The following is a 23811-nucleotide window of genomic DNA, read 5'->3' as shown; positions in this document are numbered from 1 at the left end:
CCCAATAGCCAAATGACTGCATTTAGTGATGTTGAGCTGCAAGTCCCACAGGTTCGACCATCTCCACACGTGATGAAGGCACCTATGCAGGTCCTCGTAGTCACTCCGGGGAGCAACGAGCTTCACATCATCAGCAAAGAGGAGAACCCGCTGGGAGATGTGCTCTGGCAGGTCGTTGACAAACACCACAAACAACAGTGGTCCAAGAACGGAGCCCTGGGGGACACCGCTGGGGGCGTTGTGAGTCTCCGAGAGTATGCCGTTGACTTGAACTTGAAAGGTGCGGCCAGCCAAAAACGCATCAATCCACCTCACGACCGCTGGGTGAATCGCATATGCTTCCAACTTGCGGAGTAGCAAGCAATGGTTGACCGAATCAAACGCCTTGGCGAAGTCCATGAAGACCAGGTCGGGAATTTGTCGATCGTCCATTAATTGAGTGACCCATTCCTCCATCATCAGCAAGTTGGTGAGGCAGGATCTCTTGGACACGAAGCCATGCTGACTATCGGAGATCACCGCTGCGTTCTGGAGATGGGCCATCATGGACGTTTTGATGATAGATTCGAACATTTTGCAGATCACTGAAGTGAGGGAGACCGGTCGGTAATTCAACGGGTCTTCTCGGTCTCCTTTCTTGTAGATAGGGCAGATGACGGCCCGTCTCCAGTCTTCGGGGATGTCACCTGATTGCAAGGACAGTGTGAAGAGATAAGCGAGGGGAAGTGCTATGGTCGGAGCGAGTGCCTGGAGGACCCTCTGGTGAATACCATCAGGACCATGGCTTTTAGTGGCGTCCAGACACATCAAGGCTCGGTAGAATTCAGGAGGTGTAATGGCAACTGCAGGCATTGGGGGAACATCCCGAGCAAAAGGAGGTGCTGGTCGCCCATCATCGACTTTGTAAATGCCTGCGAACACCCGAGCAAAAGGAGAACTTTGCCCCTCTGCATCTGTGACACCGACTCCATCAGCATCCTTGAGTTTAACCACTTGATTGTGAATTTGATAATATTCTTTATTTTTATGCTTTGCTGGTAAATGCCACTAGGTAAAAGGAGCAAAAAAATGAAAATTCTCTTTACCCACTACTAAAATAGGATTTTTGACGTTTGGCAACTCTACCATAGTTAGCTGGGATAGGCTCCAGCACCCCTGCAACCCTTATGAGGATAAATGTTTCGGAAAACTAACAAATGCATATTTCTGATAGGTTCACCAATAGGGATTCCTAAATGCACGCACAAATAAAGAGACAAGACAATCTTCTGGGTTTTCTTGCAAGAGAGAATCGAACCTTACAGGTCTCTGTCCAGGTTCGTTCTGGCGTCTCATGCATCTTTTCCTTGTTTATTAGCTTCAAGGACCCTATTTACAATGGATGTCTCAGCTCTCAAGGGAGGGGTGGGAAACATGAGTGAGACGTCAAATAGTCAAGGACCCTAGTTTCAATAATAATAATCGGACATGGGCTTTGTCATCATTGACTCGACAAAAGCCTAATTGTCATCATACCCAGAAACTGCGTATGACGAAATTGGTAAAATAGACGTCTTAGCCCTCAAAACAAATGAAGGTCATGTGGAGCCGAAGGTTCTTCTCCAGATTCCAGCAGTCCAAGAGGATTCGACCTTCCTGTTTGGTCTAACTAAGGAGCAAAACATTTACATCGTTGCAAGCAGATCTACTATAATAACTTTTCTAATGTTAATAAGCAAAGCATCCTTCATTGCAAGCAAATATATAATAAAGTAAGACTAATAACTCTAACAATTTCCTTTGATGTTAAGTAACTCTAACGGTTTTTCCTATCTTGGAACAAAAAAAATCCTATCAAAACTTTTCAAAACCTGAATATTTTTTTATGTAGAAGCATTCGTAAGTAGAAGGACCATTATAATTATCAGCGATAGAAAAGGGAACTATGATGAAAAAGATTGTTACTTCTTTCAATTTTTATTTTGTTGCATTTAACTGACCAAAAAACTTACTGTTTTCCTGGTCGAGTCAACAACCAAGCAAGTCTTATTTTCTAATCCCTACATTTTCATGTCTTTACAGGTTGACATGGGCATAACCTACTCTGAGTTATCAGTAATTGGACGACTAAGGAAAATCTCAAAATGTGGACCTTTCAGTATGTTTTGTAAACTTGTTCATATATGGAAAGATGTGCTTTTACCCACAGAGGTTAGTGATCTGTACACATGTATTCTCAAAACATAGGTTTCATAGTAGTGAGAAAAATAATGTAATGAAATAATTCTCTACATAAAGGGTGGCCCGGCGGCTGAGTGGTTAGCACGTTGGCCTCACAGTGAGGGACCTGGATTCAAATCCAGGTTGGTTCACCTGTGTGGAGTTTCCATGTTCTCCCCAGGCCTGCGTGGGTTTTTTCCGTGTACTCCAGTTTCCTCCCACATTCCAAAGACATGCATGGTAGGCTGATCGGACACTCTAAATTTCCCCTAGGTGTGTGTGAGCGGGAATGGTTTTTTGTCTCCTTGTGCCCTGCAATTGGCTGGCCACCAATTCTGGGTGTCCCTCACCTCTGGCCAGTCAGCTGGGATAGGCTCCAGCACCCCCCGTGACCCGAGTGGGGATAAAGCGTTTCAGAAAATGAGATGAGATTAAATCTCTACATCGAGCTGCCCATCATCTTCCATCACAAAGACAGCAGTTTAAGCGAGAATCCCAGACTGACTCCACTTTCCCCAGGGACTTAACCCATCACAACCCCTTCCCTGGCCAGGAGGAACTATTGTTCCGTTCCTAGTGTGATCAGATGAGAAAGACAATCTTCAGCCCATTTACACTGTTCTCCCCTTCCCAGAACAATAAAAAAGAGGCAAATTACAACAGGGCAAATAAGTATTTAGTCAACCACCAATTGTGCAAGTTCTCCTACCTGAAAAGATTAGAGAGCCCTGTAATTGTCAACATGGGTAAACCGCAACCATGACAGACATAATGTGGAGAAAAAAACCCTGAAAATCACATTGTTTGATTTTTAAAGAATTTATTTCCAAATTAGAGTGGAAAATAAGTATTTGTCCAAGAGGTGTAACTTCTTCTAACAAGGTCTCCTCTTCGTACCTGTATTAATAGCATCTGTATAAAAGACCTGTCCACAACCTCAGTCTCTCACACTCCAAACTCCAATATGGCCAAGACCAAAGAGACAAAATTGTAGACCTGCACCAGGCTGGGAAGAATGAATCTGCAAAGGGTAAAACGCTTGGTGTAAACAAATCAACTGTGGGAGCAATTATTAGAAAATGGAAGACATACAAGACCACTGATAATCGCCCTCGATCTGGAGCTCCGTGCAAGATCTGACCCCGTGGCGTCAAAATGATAGCAAGAACAGTGAGCAAAAATCCCAGAACCAGACGGGAATACCTAGTGAATGACCTACATAGAGCTGGGACCACAGTAACCAAGGCTACTATCAGTAACACAATGCGCCACCAGGGACTCAAATCCTGCACTGCCAGACGTGTCCCCCTGCTGAAGCCAGTACACATACAGGCCCGTCTGTGGTTCGCGAGAGAGCATTTGGATGATCCAGAAGAGGACTGGGAGAATGTCAGATGATACCAAAATAGAACTTTTTGGTAGAAACACAGGTTCTCGTGTTTGGAGATGAAACAATACTGAATTGTATCAGAAGAACACGATACCCACTGTGAAGAATGGGGGTGGAAACATCATGCTTTGGGGCTGTTTTTCTGCAAAGGGACCAGGACGACTGATCTGTGTAAAGGAAAGAATGAATGGGCCATGTATCGAGAAATTTTGAGTGAAAATCCTTCCATCAGCAAGGACATTGAAGATGAGACATGGCTGGGTCTTTCAGCATGACAATGATGCCAAACAGCCAGGGCATCAAAGGAGTGGCTTCGTAAGAAGCATTTCAAGGTCCCGGAGTGGCCTAGCCAGTCTCCAGATCTCAACCCCATAGAAAATCTGTGGAGGGAGTTGAAAGTCCGTGTTTCCCAATGACATCACTGCTCTAGAGAAGATCTGCATGGAAGAATGGACCAAAATACCAGCAACAGTGTGTGAACAGCTTGTGAAAAGTTAAAGAAAATGTTTGGCCTCCGTTATTGCCAACAAAGGGTACTGACAAAGTATTGAGATGAACTTTTGGTATTGACCAAATACTTATTTTCCACCATGATTTGCAAAAATAAATTCTTTAAAAATCAAACAATGTGATTTTCTGGGTTATTTTTCTACATTCTGTCTCATGGTTGAGGTTTACCCATTTTGAAAATTACAGGCCTCTCTAATCTTTTCACGTAGGATAACATGCACAATTGGTGGTTGACTAAATACTTATTTGCCATATATATATATATATATATATATATATATATATATATATATATATATATATATATATATATATATATATATATATATTGGATTGGAAAAAAAGTTTAATTTCCTCTAATTCGCCATCTATTAACAAAGTAGCACAACTAGTGGTTTATTATTACTAAAATGTGTTTAATAGAACTAAAATTAGACGGATTTCGCGGAGGGTAGAGAGAGAGAGAGGGACATAGAGGGGTTTGGTTGAGCCAAAAACACCAAAAACAGGATATTGGATTGGAAAAAATGTTTTATTCCTTCTAATTCGCCATATATTGATAAAGTAATAAATAACGAGTGGTTTAATAGTAATGAAATGTGTTTAATAGAAGTAAAATTTGACGCATTTCGCGGAGGGGAGACACAGCGGCATACACGGAGGCGGAGGGGGGGAGTTCAGGGGGCCTTATCCACGGCACTCGTAAACAAACAAACAAATCTAAATTAACTTGGATAACTATATACAGACACTCAACGTTTAATGTAACCTCACACATAACTGAATTCTAATTTTGTTTTAATCTTTTTTACTCTAGTTGTACGGGTTGACACCCCCCGGACGCTCCGCCGAAGTCTTCAAAATGAACGCATCAAGAGTTGTTAATTTTTGCCTCCCCTTCAAAATGTTTCGAAAATGACGCGTAATCCAAGCTTTAGAATTAGCGCGCCACATCACTTGTAGGTTTTCTTTCTTGATATTGTGTCTCTTGAAAGCACGCGGGTTCTTCGCATTGTACACCAGTAGCGGCTTAATTTTACAGTCACTGCTGGCATTGGCACACAACGTTAGCGTTAAGCGGTCCTTCATAGGTTTGTGCCCCGGTAATGCCTTCTCCTCTACCACGATGAATGTCCGCCTGGGCATCTTTTTCCAAAAAAGACCAGTTTCATCGCAGTTGAAAATTTGCAGGGGGATGTAACTTTCCTGGGTGATAATCAAGGCAAATGTCTTGATAAATTCCACCGGGGCTTTCGAATTGGAACGCCGCTTCCCCGTGTCAGATTACCGAGTGTATTCCAGATCTTTTTTTAAATTTTTCAAACCAGCCAGGACTTGCTTTAAAGCAGGTGTCTCAAACCGATTCCGCCGAGGGCCGCAGTGGGTCCTGGTTTTTGTTCCAACCGATCCAGTGCCGACATTTTAACCAATCAGGTGTCTTCTAAAATAAGTAGCACCTGGCTGCAATCAACTGATTACACTTGCAAAAGGTATCCTCTTGATGAGTTGGAATGAAAACCTGCACCCACTGCGGCCCTTTGAGGACTGGTTTGAGACCCCTGCTTTAAAGGGTTCTGAAGTTGTTGAAGGCTCTCCTTTCGTTGTTATCAAATCCATGTAAATTCTGCTGGCTTTTTCACATATGGTTGACTCGGTCACGCCATCTCCTGCTAATTGTTTTTCTTATATCCACAATAAAAGAAGGTTCTCCATCTCGTCGTGAATGCACTGCGCCGGTGGGAAATTATAGTTCGTCCCTTGGTAGGCCTCTTCTCCTTAATTGCGTCCTTCTGCTTAAGGATGGTGGATATAGTTGACGGATTCCTCTTGTATTGACGAGCAAGCTCGGTAACACGTACCCCACTCTCATATTTTTCAATTATTTCGCGTTTCATGTCCATTGTCAACGGTCGCTTTGCAACGAAGAAGGTAGATGCTGGGTGAGCTGAGCCCTCACAGCGCCAGGCCTCGGCATTAGCGGCGGAAAGAAGCACTACTCGGAAAAAAATACAAAATTGGACTTGCGAACATTTTTCGCCTTAAACGCAATTTGCAGACATGTTCGTATGTACCGTTGTTCGTAAGTTGAATGTTCGTAAGTAGGGGAGCGTCTGTATACTACAACGATGAACACACTAATTTGGTGCTACATGTACCAAATGCACGCTACACCCGCACGCTAAAAACACGTTTTTAAAAAGGCAACGGAAGCAAGACTGAGTTCGGTTGTACTTTATTTAGCCATTTTACAATGTACTCACGTCATCATCACCCACAAAACCATCAAAGTCCTCATTATCTGTGTCCGAATTGAACATTTGTCCATCAAAAACGCTGAGTTTAATACATTCGTCCAGGCGGCCACAATTCATTCCCGCATGGTAGCTAGCTAGTAGCTAGCGTAACTATTCCAAGGCTGTCTTCCATGCTTCGCAGCTGTGTTGATGGCGATCGCCAGGCCACAATTCATTCCCGAATGGTAGCTAGCTAGTAGCTAGCGTAACTATTCCAAGGTTGTCTTCCATGCTTCGCAGCTGTGTTGATGGCGATCGCCAGGCCACAATTGATTCCCGAATGGTAGCTAGCTAGTAGCTAGCGTAACTGTTCCAAGGCTGTCTTCCATGCTTCGCAACTGTGTTGATGCCGATCGCCAGGCCACAATTCGTTCACAAATAGTAGCTAGCGTAACTAGTATTCCAAGGCTGTCTTCCATGCTTCGCAGCTGTGTTGATGCCGATCGGCAGGCCAGAAGCCATTGGGTATATTGACAAAAAACACTACATATCCCAGCAGTCACTGCGCAGTACTTTATCTACGGGAAAATAGTAGAGTCGGGGGCTGCTTGCCATAGTTGTCCTATCGACGGATTTATTTTATTTTATCGTAATAACAATTTTAGTATTGGTCCATCTATAAAGCGCACTGGATTATAAGGCGCTCTGTCTATTTTGGAGAAAATTTCAGACTTATGTGCGCCTTATAGTCGTGAAAATACGGTATATATGTATATATATACATATATGTATATATATATATATATGTATATATATACATATATATATATGTATGTATATATATATATATATATATATACAGTGGTACCTCGTCACACAACGACAATATTCTCGTCTTACGACGGAAATTTCGATCGAATAATTCGCCCGTCATGCGATCAAAATTTTGTGATGCGACCAAGCCAGGTGGTCTTTTTTGCATATCTTTCGTGTATAACAATATTTACGAGCACCGAATGAGTTATTCAGACCAGGAAACGCACAACGTGCATGCGCGGGGAAAAGAGGGCTTTCTGGGTAATGAAGTATACTCGTGCACACAACGCCGACAGGCAATGGCACTCTTTCTCAGAATAAAACTTTACCCACAATCAATACGTGGGTCAGCTCAGCTGCTGCATTTCCTGTTATTTTTATCTAATACGAGGAGTATTATACTACTTCTCGTTCGCTGCTCATAAGAACATCAGGGGCACTGGCTCGCAACTCCCCGCAATAGCATCCCCGGTAGCAACTCTATCATAGGCGCCGTTCAAAGCGGATGTGAACACAGATGCTACAAGCTAAAAGGTAGCCGCTAGCCAGCGCCCCCGAAGCTCCCATGAGCAGAACATCAGGTGCACTGGCTCGCAACTCCCCGCAATAGCATCCCCGGTAGCAACTCTATCATAGGCACCGTTCAAAGCGGATGTGAACACAGATGCTACAAGCTAAAAGGGAGCCGCTAGCCAGCGCCCCCGAAGCTCCCATGAGCAGAACATCAGGTGCACTGGCTCGCAACTCCCCGCAATAGCATCCCCGGTAGCAACTCTATCATAGGCGCCGTTCAAAGCGGATGTGAACACAGATGCTACAAGCTAAAAGGGAGCCGCTAGCCAGCGCCCCCGAAGCTCCCATGAGCAGAACAACAGGGGCACTGGCTCGCAACTCCCCGCAATAGCATCCCCGGTAGCAACTCTATCATAGGCGCCGTTCAAAGCGGATGTGAACACAGATGCTACAAGCTAAAAGGGAGCCGCTAGCCAGCGCCCCCGAAGCTCCCATGAGCAGCGGAGCGATCGCTGATAAAAGACTGCTGCTCGTTGGCAAGTGGTCGTGCGTTATCCGATTGTGAGGACATTTGTGTGCATCATTTTCGGAATATTTTGAATGGAATAGTACAACAGCAAACAGCCCATCGATCGCGAACGTGAGGGTGGAGTGTTTGTTCCGTTTACGAGTGCGTTGTGTGGAAAAAAAAAACGAAGCCCCCCGCCCCTTTTGTGCCCCTCTCCCCTCGGCGAAATCCGCCCAATTTTAGTTAGATTAAACACAATTTATTTCTATTAAACCACTAGTTATGTGTTACTTTGTTAATAGATGGGGAATTAGAAGAAATAAAACATTTTTTCCAATCCAATATCCTGTTTTTTGGTGTTTTTTCAGAGGGCTGGAACGAATTATTTTTTTTTCCATTCATTTCAATGGGAAACGTCCGCTCGAGTTACGAGAACCTCGTCATACGATCTCAGTCTCGAAACGGATTACGATCGTATGTCGAGGTACCACTGTATGTATATATATATATGTGTGTGTATGTGTATATATATGTGTATATATATATATATATATATATATATATATATATATGCATGTATGTATGTATGCGTATATGTATGTATGTGTATATGTATGTGCATACATATATGCATGCTGTTCTATTTTTCAAACTTTCCCCCGTAGTGCCGTTCAATTAGAGGTTGCCGCTCTATTTTTCGACTAGCTGGTTGGAATTTTGAGAAGATGCGGTAAATTTTATGGATGAAAAGAGAAACCAGCTAACATATACATATTTATTTAACAAAAGGAACAAATACAAATCCACTGGTGAAAATCAAGTGACACGTCGCTGTTGTAGCTGTCCTCGTCATTCAGATCACCTCCGCATCAGCGTCGAGTGTCTGAGTGAGTTTACATTCATCATCGCCAGCATTGGCTCGCGCTTGCTGGAAAATTTACAAATAAGTCTGAATCGGGGCCGTCTGACCTGAAACAATGGATCTGGCAATCCTTCGAGCCGTCGAGAGCGTTGCTCAGTCCGCATCCCTTGAACGACTTGATGATTAGATCCTTCGGTAAATGATCCCAAGCATCAACAATCCATTTCAAAAGCCTTTATTGTCATCATACACAGCTGCGTATAACAAAATTGGTGGTGCTACTCCACAAAGTGCGTTTTCCCAGTAAAAACAGAAATAAGTAATATAAAAATATAACTAGTCACGTACATTCTAAAATATTGCACAATCTAAGATATTGCACATTGTTATTGCACACCCCGAAGTTATTGCACAGAAGGGATTGTGTGACTTGCTAATGCAAGTTCAGAGCCCTGATGGCTGTGGGAAAAAAACTGTCCCTAAGTCTATTTGTCCATGCTTTGTGAGACCTGTAGCGTATGCCAGAGGGCAGCAGCTGGAACAGGTTGTGACCACGACCGTATGGGTCCCTAGCAATGTTCCCGGCTCTGCTGAGGTAGCGAGGGCTGTCAATGTCATCCAGTGAGGGCAGAGCAGCCTATGATCTTCTGGGCGATGTTGATCACTCTGCATGGCTTTTCTGTCTGCTGCCGTGCTTCTGGCGTACCACACTGTAATGCAGTATGCCAGGATGCTCTCCACAGTGGCTCTATAGAAGGTTACCAGAAGCTTAGTGTCCAAGTTGTTCCTCCTGAGTACCCTCATGAAATGGAGTCACTTCTGGGCCTTCTTCACCACTGCTGTGGTGTTGGTAGACCAGGAGAGCTTGTCCGTGACGTGGACCCCCAGGAATTTGAAGGACTGGACCCTGTCTACGCATACTCCATTTATGAGGAGTGGGGCTAGATCTGTGCTGCGTTTGCCAAAGTCCAGTATTATTTCTTTAGTTTTCATGATTTTTATTGTGAGATTGTTCACCAAACACCACAATGACAGTTTGTTGACCTCATCTCTGTAGGCAGACTCATCCCCCCCTCAGATGAGTCCGACCACAGTGGTGTTATCGGCAAATTTGATGATGGAGTTAGAGCGGTGGGTCGGTGTACAGTCGTATGTATACAGTATAGAAGAGGACTCAGTACACAACTTTGAGGGCAGCTAGTGCAGTGCTCAGTGTAATGGAGGAAGAGAGGTGGGGACCAAGTCTAACAGTTTGTGGACAGTTGGTTAAGAAGTTCTTAATCCAGCGGCAGATGGAAGAGGATAGTCCAAGGTGGGAGAGTTTGTCAGCCAGAATGTCCGTTATTATAGTGTTGAAGGCTGGGCAATGAAAAGCACCCTCACATAGGCTGTCAATGAAAAGCAACCTCACATAGTTCCCATGGTGCTCCAGGTGGCTCAGTGCTGTGTATGGAGCTACGGCGATGGCGTCCTCAGTAGACCTGTTTGCTCTATAGGCAAACTGGTGAGGGTGAACTGAGGGAGGGATTTTATCCCTGATGTGGCGGGCGACCAACTTTTCAAAGCACCTCATGATCACAGGTGTAAGTGCAACACGCCTGTAATCATTCAGGCTGTCAATGGTTATATTTTTAGGGACATGGATAATGGTGGCAGATTTCAGGCAGGATGGGATGATGGATTGTTGCAGGAAACAATTAATTTCTTTGTGAAAACCCCATTCAGGGTTTTTGGTTAGGAAAAACCCGGATATGTTTATTAACAGTGACAGTCTCCGTACAGTTTTTGATGTAAAAAAGTACAGTGTCCGTGTAGTCCTGGAGGTTGTGGTGTTCAAAAAGTTCCCAAATGGTGCGGGAAAAACAGTCCTGCAGCTGAGAATGGGCGTCCAAAGGCCATGTTTTTATTATCTTTATTTGTGGCCTTGTTAGTCTCTGGAGTGGGATGCATGAGGGGGTGAGGGACAGGCAGAGATGGTCGGATCCAGCAAGCTCAAGGAGGGGTGTGGCTCTATAAGCATATTTGATGTTAGAATAAACATGGTCTAGAGTTTTATCTCCTCTGGTGTGACACTTCACATACTGGATAAACTTAGGCAGAACAGTCTTTAAACATGCTTTGTTGAAGTCACCGGCGACAATAAGGACTCCATCGGAGTGGTCAAGCTTCTGTTTGTTTACAGTCGCTATCAGGAGGCTAAGTGCCATGCTAACATTAGCATCCAGTGGGCTGTAAAAAGCCATTACAATGACTGCCGTTAGCTCCCTTGGTAGATAGAAGCGCCTGCACAGAACTGCCAAGAGCTCTAAATCAGGAGAGCAGTGAGTGTTAATGATCCTACTGTTGCAGCACTAGTCGTTGTGTATGTACACACAAAGGCCACCCCTCCCCTGCTCTTCCTGGAGTCCATGGTTCGGTCCTGCCGGTGTAGTGTGCAGCTCGCTAAAGAGACTGCGGCATCGGGGATTTTCGGGTATAGCCACGTTTCCGTGATGAGAATAATGTTGCAGTTCCTGACAAAGCTGCTGGTAGCAAGCTGAAGTTCCAAATTGTCCATTTTGTGGGTGATGGATCGGGCATTGGTCAAGAAGATACTCGGAAGCGATGCTCTGTGCGGTTGTTTCCTTAGCTTAGCAGCTAGGCCCGCCCGGCATCCCCGCTTTTGCTTTCTTTCCCATCACCGCCTCCATCGTACGCTGGGTGGGCTGACTATCCATGGAGATCCCGGTGGTCTCGAGATGTCTTCAGGGATATTGTAGGTTTGTTGGTAATCTGTTGTGATGCATATATCGCATCTCCTACCGAGAGTAATTAAATCCTGGCGACTGTAGAAAAAGTTTGCCTCGCAGATGTTCATAAATAACAATGAGTCTGAGAAAACAAAAGACCAAACTGGAGAGCAAAGAGCCGCTGCACCCGTGCGCGCCACCATCTTCCATTGTTGGTGCTCGCATGTTGCCAAATTTGGTGTATGTAGATCTTTTCACCGTGCAACATCCAGTTATTGTAGAACTCTCAAACTTTGGCGTTGAATGGGGCGTTCCAGTAGACCTCGGGGGGGCTGTATAAATTCGGTGCATTCTCCTGGAATCACGGCCACATCAATATGGAGCTTCTTCAATTGCTTCTTGGTGGCATCGCTAATGTGACAACAGTATGAATCCCAGGCAAGAAGGCGCTTGCCATCTGACCACCTTCTCTGGTTGAGAAAAACCTCAATTTCACCGGCATACTGCTCTATTTTTCAAACTTTCCCCCGTAGTGACGTTCAATTAGAGGTGCCGTTCAATTAGAGGGTGCTGTTCTATTTTTCAATTCTTCCACCAAGGTGCTTGTTAGGGTTATTAGTCTTACATATTATATATTTGCTTCCAATGAATAGAGTGCTTTGCTTACTACATCTAAAATGCCTGCTTGCAACGAAGTAAATGCTTTTCTCCTTAATTAGACTAAACAAAAGGGAGGCCGAATCCACTTGGACTGCTGGAATGTGGAGAAGATCCTTCGGCTGTACATGACCTTCATTTGTTTTGACTTGACGTCTCACTTCTATTTCCCACCCCTCCTTTGAAGCATGTGACGCCAGAACGAACCAGGGACTAGATCTGAACGGTTCGATTTCTCCTACAAGAAAAATCCAGAGGATTGCCTTTTCTCTTTATTTGCACGTGCATTTGGGAATGCCTAATTGCTATCATTTTGCTCTTTCGAGCCTGGGAGTCGATATACCGAAGGAATCCAGGCACTTAGTCGACATTTGGGAAAGACCGTGGCCACGGCATCTAAGCCCATTTGCGGGCTGGAATTCACCTGAGCACCTGGATTCCCGGCAGTTGAAGACTCATCCTAAAAGAGTTGACATCTCTAGTAATTCCACGTGAATGTTTGCATTCGTGAGGAGTTTCCGAATGTGGGGGAAGCATTCATGTGAAGGTCCATTTGTGAGAAAAATGGATAAGATCGCATCCGGGAGACAGCGACAGTAAAACTCTGTAAATACTAGTCACTAACAGGTGAAGAGACAGAGCATTAGTCTATAAAACTGTAAGGGCATTGCTTGTCCTCTACCTAGGCCGGTCGGTACTTAGGCTACGAGAGTATACTTGTGTGTTGCGTGTGTAATGATAACCTAAGGAAAAACAAACGAAGGAGGAAGGAGAAGATAATAATAACGGGGAAATTACTGCCCTAATTGCACACCTAACTTCAAAATGGGGAGATCGAATAAATAGCAAGGCGGCTAGTGAGACAATCCGAAGCAGCGGCTGCCGCGTAAAGATTGGAAATTTGTCGAAAACCAAAGCGCTTCAAGGGTTAAACACCTGAACTTATGGACAAACAAATATGGTTTTGCTGGCCAACTTAATATACATAAAATAGTAGTATATGTAGACGTATGTGTGTGTGTATATATATATATATATATATATATATATATATATATATATATATATATATATATATACATAAATACATATATACATATATACATATATACATATATACATATATACATATATACATACATACATACATACAGACGCTCCCCTACTTACGAACGAGTTAGGTTCCGAGCGATTGTTCATAAGTTGAATTTGTTTGTAAGTTGATTCAGTGCTATATTTTGTAATATAATTAATGTTTAAGGCCTATATAAGTATATTGAAGGTTTATATAAGTGCATTTGTATGTTTAAGGCTTGTATAAGTAACACGCATTGGTTTGTACTGGAAAAAACATTTAATAAAATGGAGAGAATATGTACAGTACTATATAGAGAGGGAGAGAGAGATTTATGTATTCGAAACTGGCTGAAAGAAGCGATCTAACGACGATTGCACAGTTTTCTTCTTTTTTTTCATCATAAATGATGCGGTAGCACTGTATGGCATCATTCAATTGATTTGCAAACTTTGTGCAACGTTCAACATTTGGGTCCCGCTGCTCGATCTTTCTGTTTATAAATGGTACTGACGGTCGAACGATTCAAGTTGTATATGTGCAACGCTCACCACTCTCACGCGCATCAAGCTTCGTTATTATTGCCACTCGTTTCAAATGAAATGGCTTGCCTCTTCCTTGCAACTCCCTCAATAGAAGCCTTTCGCTTTTTACCAACCATATTCAATAATGGATGCATGAGATATTTAATGATCGAAATGAAAAAGGTTCTTTGCACACTGGAGATACGTTCACGCACTTCCGCATTGCAACGAAGAAGAAGGTAGATGCTGGGTGAGCTGAGCTCTCACAGCGCCAGGCGTCGGTATTAGCGGCGGAAAGAAATACTACTCTGAAAAAGGCGCAAAATACAAAATTGGACTTACGAACATTTTTCGACTTAAACGCAATTTGCAGACATGTTCGTATGTACTGTTGTTCGTAAGTTGAATGTTCGTAAGTAGGGGAGCGTCTGTACATACATACATGCATGCATACATACATACATACATACATACACCACTTTCTGACACGCATCAAGCTTCTTTATTATTGCCACTCGTTTCAAATGAAATGGCTTGCCTCTTCCTTGCACCTCCCTCACTAAAAGCCTTTCGCTTTTCACCAACCATATTGAATAATGGATGCACGAGATATTTAATGATACAAATGAAAAAGGTTCTTCGCGCACTGGAGACACGTTCACGGACTTCCGCATTGTAACGAACTGGGCAGAGGAAGGTGGATGCTGGGTGAGCTGAGCTCTCACAGCGCCAGGCGTCGGTATTAGCGGCAGAAAGAAGCACTACTCGGAAAAAGGCTCGCAATACAAAATCGAACTTACGAACATTTTTCGACCTAAACGCAATTTGCAGACATGTTCGTATGTACCGTTGTTCGTAACTCGAATGTTCGTAAGTAGGGGAGCGTCTGTATATATGTGTGTATACATATATATATATATATATATATATATACATATATATATACATACATACATACATACATACATACATACATACATACATACATACATACATACATACATACATACATACATACATACATACATACATACATACATACATACATACATACATACATACATACATACATACATACATACATACATACATACATACATACATACATACATACATACATACATACATACATACATACATACATACATACATACATACATACATACATACATACATACATACATACATACATACATACATACATACATACATACATACATACATACATACATACATACATACATACATACATACATACATACATACATACATACATACATACATACATACATACATACATACATACATACATACATACATACATACATACATACATACATACATACATACATACATACATACATACATACATACATACATACATACATACATACATACATACATACACTCACCACTTTCTCACACGCATCAAGCTTCTTTATTATTGCCACTCGTTTCAAATGAAATGGCTTGCCTATACATACATACATACACACACACCACACACACATACATTCACATACATACACATACATACACATACATACACATATATACACATACACACACACACACACACATACACATACATACACATACATACATACACATATATACATACACATATATACATATATATATATATATACATATACATACACACACATATACATATATATACACATATATATAGATATATATTCACATATATTTACATATATATATATATATATATTTCAGCAACACGCTTATTTATTTATATATTTATTTGTATTTATTTATTAACTTATTACCTATCTATTTATATCTAAAACCTCTTTCCTATTTCTGCATCCTCACCCTCTTGGGTACTCGGACGTTTGGTCGCCGGACGTTTGGTCGCCCGGACGTTTGTTCGCCCAGACGTTTGGTCGCCCGGACGTTTGGTCGCCCTGACGTTTGGTAGAACGGACGCTTGGTCGCCCGGACTTTTGGTAGAACGGAGGTTTGGTAGAACAGGTTCAAATTATGACAGAGAGAGGGAGAGTTTAATATCTAAATACTGTATTATGACAGAGAGAGAGTTTAATATCTAAATACCGTATTATGACAGAGAGAGTTTAATATCTAAATACTGTATTATGACTGAGAGTTTAATATCTAGATACTGTATTATGACAGAGAGAGAGAGTTTAATATCTAAATACTGTTGAAACCAGCTCTCAAAATTATATTCATGAAAGAGTGTAATATCTAAATATCTACTGCTCTCAAAATTATATTCATGAGAGAGAGTGTAATATCTAAATATCTACTTCTCTCAAAATTATATTCATGAGTGTAATATCTAAATATCTACTGTTGAAACCAGCTCACAAAATAATATTCATGAGAGTTTAATATCTAAATATCTAATATCAAAATATCAATAAGAGCACTCATTTAACACATCGGCTGCTGCCATTGAAGTCTTAGTATACTTTTAGCCCGGAACTTTGACATTAAAATAAAAGGCAATAAGTAAAATTAATTTATTAAAAAGAAGACAAAGCAAATTCACAGATGGTGTTTTTATTGAAGCAGTAAAACTTACAAATTCTAGCACTTACTAAAAGCTTTACTGTCTGTTTATTAAGAAAATCTGCCGTGTTCGTCCAATGCAGCTTCTCTACTGTTCTGTATTGCCCGCAAGAGAAAAAACATTTTACCCCAATTAGCATGCAATTTTATATATACCGTAATTACTCGAATATAACGCGCACTCGAAAATAACACGCAGGTAATTTTGGGCCAAAAAAATCTGGAAAAACGCAGTACTCGAATATAGTGCGCACCTAAAATTTCCCGCTGACGAAAATCAGAAATCTTACCTTTTTTTCTTCGTTTCACGATTGTTTTGTTCAAAACCGGATAGAGAAATCTTCAGGTACGAGCGTGTCGAGTGTCGTGCAGTTGGGAGTTATGCGTTTGAATTTTAGGGCAATAGATGATACACAGAGTGGACAAACATATCATGTAGACATGTTATGTTGCAATACCTTTTAGACTTCCTTGAACATTGACTACATTTCAATTGACAATACCATGTTTTAATTCAAATATCTATTGTCATTCTCAAACAAGAAAAGGAACATACAAATTGAATAAATAAATGATTTGAAGATATGCACAATGGAAAAGACTATCACATGTAACAAGGGAATGTACTGCCCCCCGCTGGACATATTTTTAAATACAAGTACGTACTACACTACAATGTAGTATTCTACTTTCCAGCTTATTAATGCAGGATTGTGATGTTTGTGAGGCTTGATGATCTTTAATATGCGTGTATTTTGAATTCAAAGTTGGAAATTGCACAATGTCCGTGCGTCAAAGTGAGTTTGACTATGCTTTTTTCGATCGAAAATTTGTAATTTATTTTAGTTATTGATTATAACACGCACCCCCAACTATTGGAATTAATTATATAGCAAAAATATGCGTGTTATATTCGAGTAATTACAGTATATATATATATATCAGTGGCGGGCCATCAGGGGCTTCAAGGCCTTCTCTGCTGGCCTAAGAAATATCTGAGTCATATTATATTTTGTCCATCAATACTTATTATTCCAAATGGTCTGTTAGCTTCCTTTCATTGCTTTTCCCCCTGGTTGCACTGCTTCCAGATGTGTGTTTTCATATTGAAGCATTTAACCAATCACATTTCAGCCATTATTTGTTGCCAGATCAGATCTGCCTCAAAGCCTTCACAATCAGTTCTTGCGGGCTCTGCTGCATTAAACTAGACTGTTGCTTTTAACCAATCAGATTTCGAGTTGGCAACCCCACAATGATTCTTCATAGGCGTTGGCATTTTGCTGGCTGGGACATGTCATTGCTTTCACAAACTATGATTGGCTAGTAGGCGGGCCAAAGCAGCCAGAGATCGCAAACTCCACCCACATGGCCGACAGTGGCAAAAACAAATGAATTCTGTTGCAGATTTCTCTCACAAAGCTATTTTCCAGACGGACTTTTCCAGAAAAAAAATGGACATCATTAAGAAAGGGCGGTCAACTCTGAAGCTAGCAAGCCTGTTACAGCCGGGAATATTGTGTGTGCGGCACTTTCAGTGTGCTAACTTAGCTCCACAAGCAAATAGTATATTGTTGTTTTGATTTAAAGCCATTTTCAAAACGGACTATGCCAGAAATATGACAGGACAGGCTCGACTTTCATCATTAGCTTCGATGGCGATAGGAAAGAAGGAAGAAAGAAAGGAGGATGGATATTGTGTAAAAAGGATTTTTGGTGAGTAAAATATGGCCATATTCCTAAATAATATTTCAATTGTGGGCCAAGTTCTGATATCTGAAAAGCTCCAGTGTTTGTATTTAAGCTCCAGTGTTTGTATTTAATCACAAAATGCTGCTAGGAAGTGGATTTTACCCCAGTTTAATTTTTGGCGTTTCACCATTGACATCCATCGCTGTCTTTTCCCGGGAAAAATCACCCCCCTGGCCTGGTTGTAAAGTCTCAAAACCTCCAGTATTTGCATTCAATCAATAAATGATGCTAGGAAGTGGATTTTACCTAATTTTAGTATCTTAGTGCATTTTTTGTCATTTCACGTATGGACGTATCGACGTTCATCGCTGTCTTTTTACCGAGGAAATGATTCTCCGGGCCCGGTTCTGATGTCTAAAAAGCTCCAGTATTTGTATTTAATCAATAAATGCTGTTTTCGGCTGGATTTTACCCCATTTTCGGGCAATGTTTGCCCGTACGCCATTGACGTTCATCGCTGTCTTTTCCCGGGAAAATCACCCCCTGGCCTTGTTTTAATGTCTGAAAACCTCCAGTATTTGTATTTAATCATGAAATGCTGCTAGCAAGTGGATTTTACCACATTTTTGTGCATTAATTTATTGATTATTTTTTATGTGTTGCAGCTGTAGCTGCAGTAGAGGTTTTATAGCCATAAAATAGTTTTTGAGGGTTGGATTGATACGTTGAAGGCGCTACCAGAAAATGCACCGCCCGCCACTGATATATATATATATATATATATATATATATATATATATATATATATATATAGATATTGATATATAGATATGGATATATAGATATAGATATATATGCAACATATTGCACTTACTAAAAGCTTTACTGGGTATTTATTAAGAAAATCTGCCGTGTTCGACAATGCAGCTTCTCTACTGTTCTGTATTGCCTGCAAGATAAAAGATTTTACCCCAATTAGCATGCAACATTTTTTATATACTCAGTATAAACTTTTCGCGAGCACAGGCGCGCGGTCGTTTCGATTGTCGTCGTCGCTCGTATAGATATGAACAAATATGTTCACCCAATTGGCATGCAACTGATAGATTTTAACATCGAGGGAATAGGGATTTAATGACTATTATTTATGAAAGTCTCGTAACTCAGTTCACTCAGTATAAACTTTTCTCGAGCACAGGCGCGCGCGGCCGTTTCGATCGTCGTCGTCGCTCGTATAGAAATGAACATATATGTTCACCCAATTGGCATGCAATTGATAGATTTTAACTTTGGGTGACAAAATGTCCGGGTCATTTTCATTAAACAGTGCTACTTACGGTGAATTTGCGGTCGTTTTCGTCCGTCTGTGATTGCACGCCGTCCAAGAAAGAATGGAGATAGGTCGTGTACCTGGCCGCCCAAAATAGAATGAAGATCGCTCGTTGTAACCCAGATGTAGATCTTGCGTGGCACCCGGATGTCGAAACATTTAATCCAAACATCCCCACTTTTATTTGTTTAATAAAATAATGTGTTTAATGGACGCCTATGACAGTCAATGGCAGCAGCCAATGTATTAAATGAGTGCTGTTATTGATATTTTGATATTAGATATTTAGATATTAAACTGTCCTATCTGTCATAATACAGTATTTAGATATTAAACTCTCTCTCTCTGTCATAATACAGTATTTAGATATTAAACTCTCTCTCTCTGTCATAATACAGTATTTAGATATAAAACTCTCCCTTAGATATTAAACTCTCCCTCTCTCTGTCATAATTTGAACCTGTTCTACCAAACGTTCGTTCTACCAAACGTCCGTTCTACCAAACGTCCGGGCGACCAAACGTCCGGGCGACCAAACGTCCGGGCGACCAAACGTCCGGGCGACCAAACGTCCGGTCACGGCCCTCTTGCTACTGACAACAAAATTTCCCAGATACGGGATAAATAAAGTTATCCAATCCAATCCAATGGTGATACAAATTATTGGCATTTGATGGCAAAAAAAAAGGTGCGATGGAAAGGCAAAGAAAGTTGAGCGGATTGGGAATGAGCATGTTGATAAGAGCGAGGCGGCTGGAAAAGCAGAACATGCTATTTTGTTCCATAGAAATGAGGATGATGAGACGGGTTCGGCGGGCAAAAATGGGGCCTGAAAAGGGAAAAGGTCGAGGGGAAATTATCAGCGAATACAGCAGAGACACAGTTGTATCTGTGGTTTCCCCCTCCGACATTCGCACCTAACCGTTTAACCAGGTCAGGGGGGGTCTGTAGGAGAATGGTCAAAAGCATGGGGAAAAACGCTATCCCCCAGCCTAGTGCGCCACAATCAAGTGACATTTTTGCTGAACAATATCCCATAAAGAAATCATAAAACGTTAATGTTTTTTGTTGACTAATGTTGTTGTTTGAATCCTTAATGTTGCGTTTATAAGACGTGTGCTTATGTGTCCGTGTGGTTGTCATTGTCTTGTTAGGCTTTGGGGAGTATGCGTGTGTGTTTGATTTAGCCCAGGGGTCCCCAAATTTTTTCCTGTGAGGGCCACATAACTCTGATGGGGGGCCGGTGTCAGTTTGTAACAGAAAGTGTGACGATCGTAGGGGAGCTTAAATTTTTTATTGTTTTCCAGAAAGCCACACAACCAAATAACCCTTTCCAGGTTCTTTACAGAAAAAAAGTCAGGAAACAAATAATAAAACTATTTATGAAATAAATAATAACTAAATAACTCTCTGGGTTCTTCATAGAAGATATTTATTCCTAATAAATAAATCCAACTCAGAGTTGCTCCCCTCCACAGTTCTGGGTCAAAAAGAACAATTCTCAAACAGGTTGCACAGTTTTTATATGCTTGAATAGTCCGCGATGGTCCCAGGGCTCCGCCCTCTCCTGCGATCGTCCAGATGCCTTGTTAACACTCTGCTCGCGCATGCACCCGCATGCACCAGTGGACGTGCCCGCGTGCATCAAAGGGAAACACTCCCCGCGCGTGTCACCAAAGAAGCAATGTGAAGCCCCGCTTCACTGGGATGATTTATGGGCTCAGCGGTGGTGCAATGAACCAAACACAAGATTAGAACGTCCCAGTCTTCAAGGCCAAATAGGAAAAAAATCTGATGGCGTCTCTGGTATTGTTCAGAGGGCCGGGCCAAATGTGCTGACGGGCCGTATCCGGCCCGCGGGCCGTAGTTTGGTGACCCTGATTTAGCCTGTGTCCTCGATCCACAGGGCTTAACTTTGTGCCGCCCCGGAGGGACACAATAGAGAAAAAGCAAACAAACGCATCCACCCAAAACAAGACTGGTTGGGCGCTGTCTCTGTTGCATACAGTTCCTCTTGTTCCAATGCGTTTCAACACGGATACATTTTGTATGCTTTTAAGACATTGATAAATCATTTTCTTATAATTTTCTCTCATTTTTGTGTGTTTTCTCACATATTTCATACAAAATTGGGACACAATTTTAAAAGGTTTAGTTGGTAGTTAAGTGAGGACGGTGGAACGAATTAGAGAATTTACATAAGTACACCGCCACTTACGAAATTTTCAAGTTCCGAAAAAATTCTGTAACCAATTAATTTAGTAAGTAGAGGTATGACTGTAAATGTGATGGGACATTTTTTTTCCCTGTTAGTCAGGAGGATATGGGATTTGAGCTGGGAAACTGCGCGATCGTGAGTCCAAAAACGATTACTATCTTGGCTCATGCTGGCATCAGGTATATCATTATACATAACTGCTTAATTTTGTCAGTGGCCCGGGAAAAAAGGTAGATTGCATGAGTTTGGTTGCTTGAAAAGTAGATCTTGGAGCAAAATAGTTGGAGCACCCCTGCTTTAGGTTGTTTAAAATGGGAGGAAATAATAATCTATTAATGTGTTCCCAATCTTGTCCTTTAATATTATTGACATGTTTCTTTCTGGTCAATATCCTCTTTTAGTAATAACCAGCCTCTTCTTTGACTGACTTTATTGGACACACCTATATTAAAAAATAGTTTGTGTGATTCACTGATAATTACTTTTGTGTTCATGGAAAGTATTTTATGTTTCTTTATTTCTTAAGGTTGCACATAAGGTTAAGCACTTCTTCAGGATGTACTCATTGAACCGCCATAAAATGACAACAGTGACTCCATCCTACCATGCTGAGAGCTATAGCCCTGACGATAATCGCTTTGACCTCCGCCCGTTCCTCTATAACACACAGTGGAGCTGGCAATTTCAGTCTATCGACAGTCAGGTAGCAAATTTTACTGTATTGGTGAAGACCTGTTTTCTTCCAAGAGTAGGTCCTTGGATGTCATTAATACATGATTGTTAATTGTTTCTTTTCTTTTTTTCAGGTATCACATATTGCATCATAAATGGCCAATTACTAAGTTGTAAGGTGTCCAGTTAATATCTGTGCAAGTCCAAACATTGAAAATGTGTGGATACCACCTTGCGCATACCAATAAAGGAGACTGTAATTTGTTGACTAAGCTCCCTTCCAACCCCTCTTGGTACCAGACATTCATCTTGCAGGACTTGAATAAAGTCCACAGTTTGTGATATTAAAGAGTCTTGTATATTAGACAGGATGTTGGTCATCCCAGGAAGCAAAATAACATTTCTAATGGACTTTGAACCCACAAGAACTGTAACCTTATCTTCATGCATGTCACTTAAATATTTGTATGATTCTTTGTTCCTGATTTAAAATGTTAAAATGAAAATAAAAACGGAGTTTACTTAGAAATTGTGTTGTTTAATTTAAAATGCATGCTGCCTCGTGGTGTAGAGGTTTACTTGCCTGACTTCAGTGCGGGCAGTCGTGGGCTCAATTCCCACTGGTGGCGGTATGACTGTGGGTGCGGATGATTGTTTGACTCTCTGTGCCCTACGGCTGACTGGCGACCCGCCTAGGGTGTAGTCTGCTTTCCCCCCAAAGTCAGCTGGGTTAGGCTCCAAGCAACCCCCGCAACCCTTTTGAGGATGCACAGTATGGAAGATGAATGAATGAATTAGAAATGTTGCATTTTGTTAAATGTAAAGAGGCTTAAGGACAGCTTCTTTCCCACAGCCATCAGGACTCTGAATTTGCAGTAGCACGACACACAATCCCCTCTGTGTAACAACTTCGGGGTGAGGAAACATGAAGGACGTTGGGCGGTGATCTGCCTCCTGCTGGGTGACTGAAGGTAAGTACAGACAGTGGGAGGTAAGTGATCCATTTTATTCATTGTTGGCATCGGTGAGGCAAACCTTTTCGCAGTCGCCGGGATTTGGTTGCGCTCGGGAGGTGATGCGATGTATCCATCACGGCAGAGTGCCAGCAAGTCTGAAACTTTCTCTTGGTTTGGCTCTTGCCTGGGAAAAGCGCACTTTGTGGAGAAGCACTTTCAATTTCGTGATACGCAGCTGGGTATGATGACAATTAGGCTTTTTTCTAGTCAATGATGATGACAAGCCGAAGTCTGATTTTATTTTTAATTTTTTTTTATTAATTCCTGGTTTAACTAACTGTAGAAAAACAGGAAATTCATTGTCTTT

The 23811-nt window shown here is 41.6% G+C and overlaps 1 protein-coding gene across 5 annotated transcripts in view; it reads left to right on the top strand.

Annotated features, from left to right (window-relative positions):
* The window catches only part of nadsyn1 (NAD synthetase 1), a 129743-nt gene extending 106726 nt beyond the window's left edge, over positions 1-23017 (top strand). For 4 of the 5 annotated variants that reach the window (XM_077619485.1, XM_077619477.1, XM_077619502.1 and 1 more), the window contains 3 exons: positions 2062-2190; positions 22343-22519; positions 22623-23017. In XM_077619485.1, coding sequence (XP_077475611.1) covers positions 2062-2190; positions 22343-22519; positions 22623-22643 — 327 coding nt within the window. In that variant the 3' untranslated portion in view covers positions 22644-23017. The remainder of the gene's footprint in view (positions 1-2061; positions 2191-22342; positions 22520-22622) is intronic. The other variant, XM_077619492.1, reaches the window with a different exon arrangement.
* Positions 23018-23811: the final 794 nt, after the last annotated feature.

This window comes from Stigmatopora argus, chromosome 2, assembly GCF_051989625.1.
Source record: "Stigmatopora argus isolate UIUO_Sarg chromosome 2, RoL_Sarg_1.0, whole genome shotgun sequence".
NCBI lineage: Eukaryota > Metazoa > Chordata > Actinopteri > Syngnathiformes > Syngnathidae > Stigmatopora > Stigmatopora argus.
This window is presented reverse-complemented; position numbering and strand designations above follow the sequence as displayed.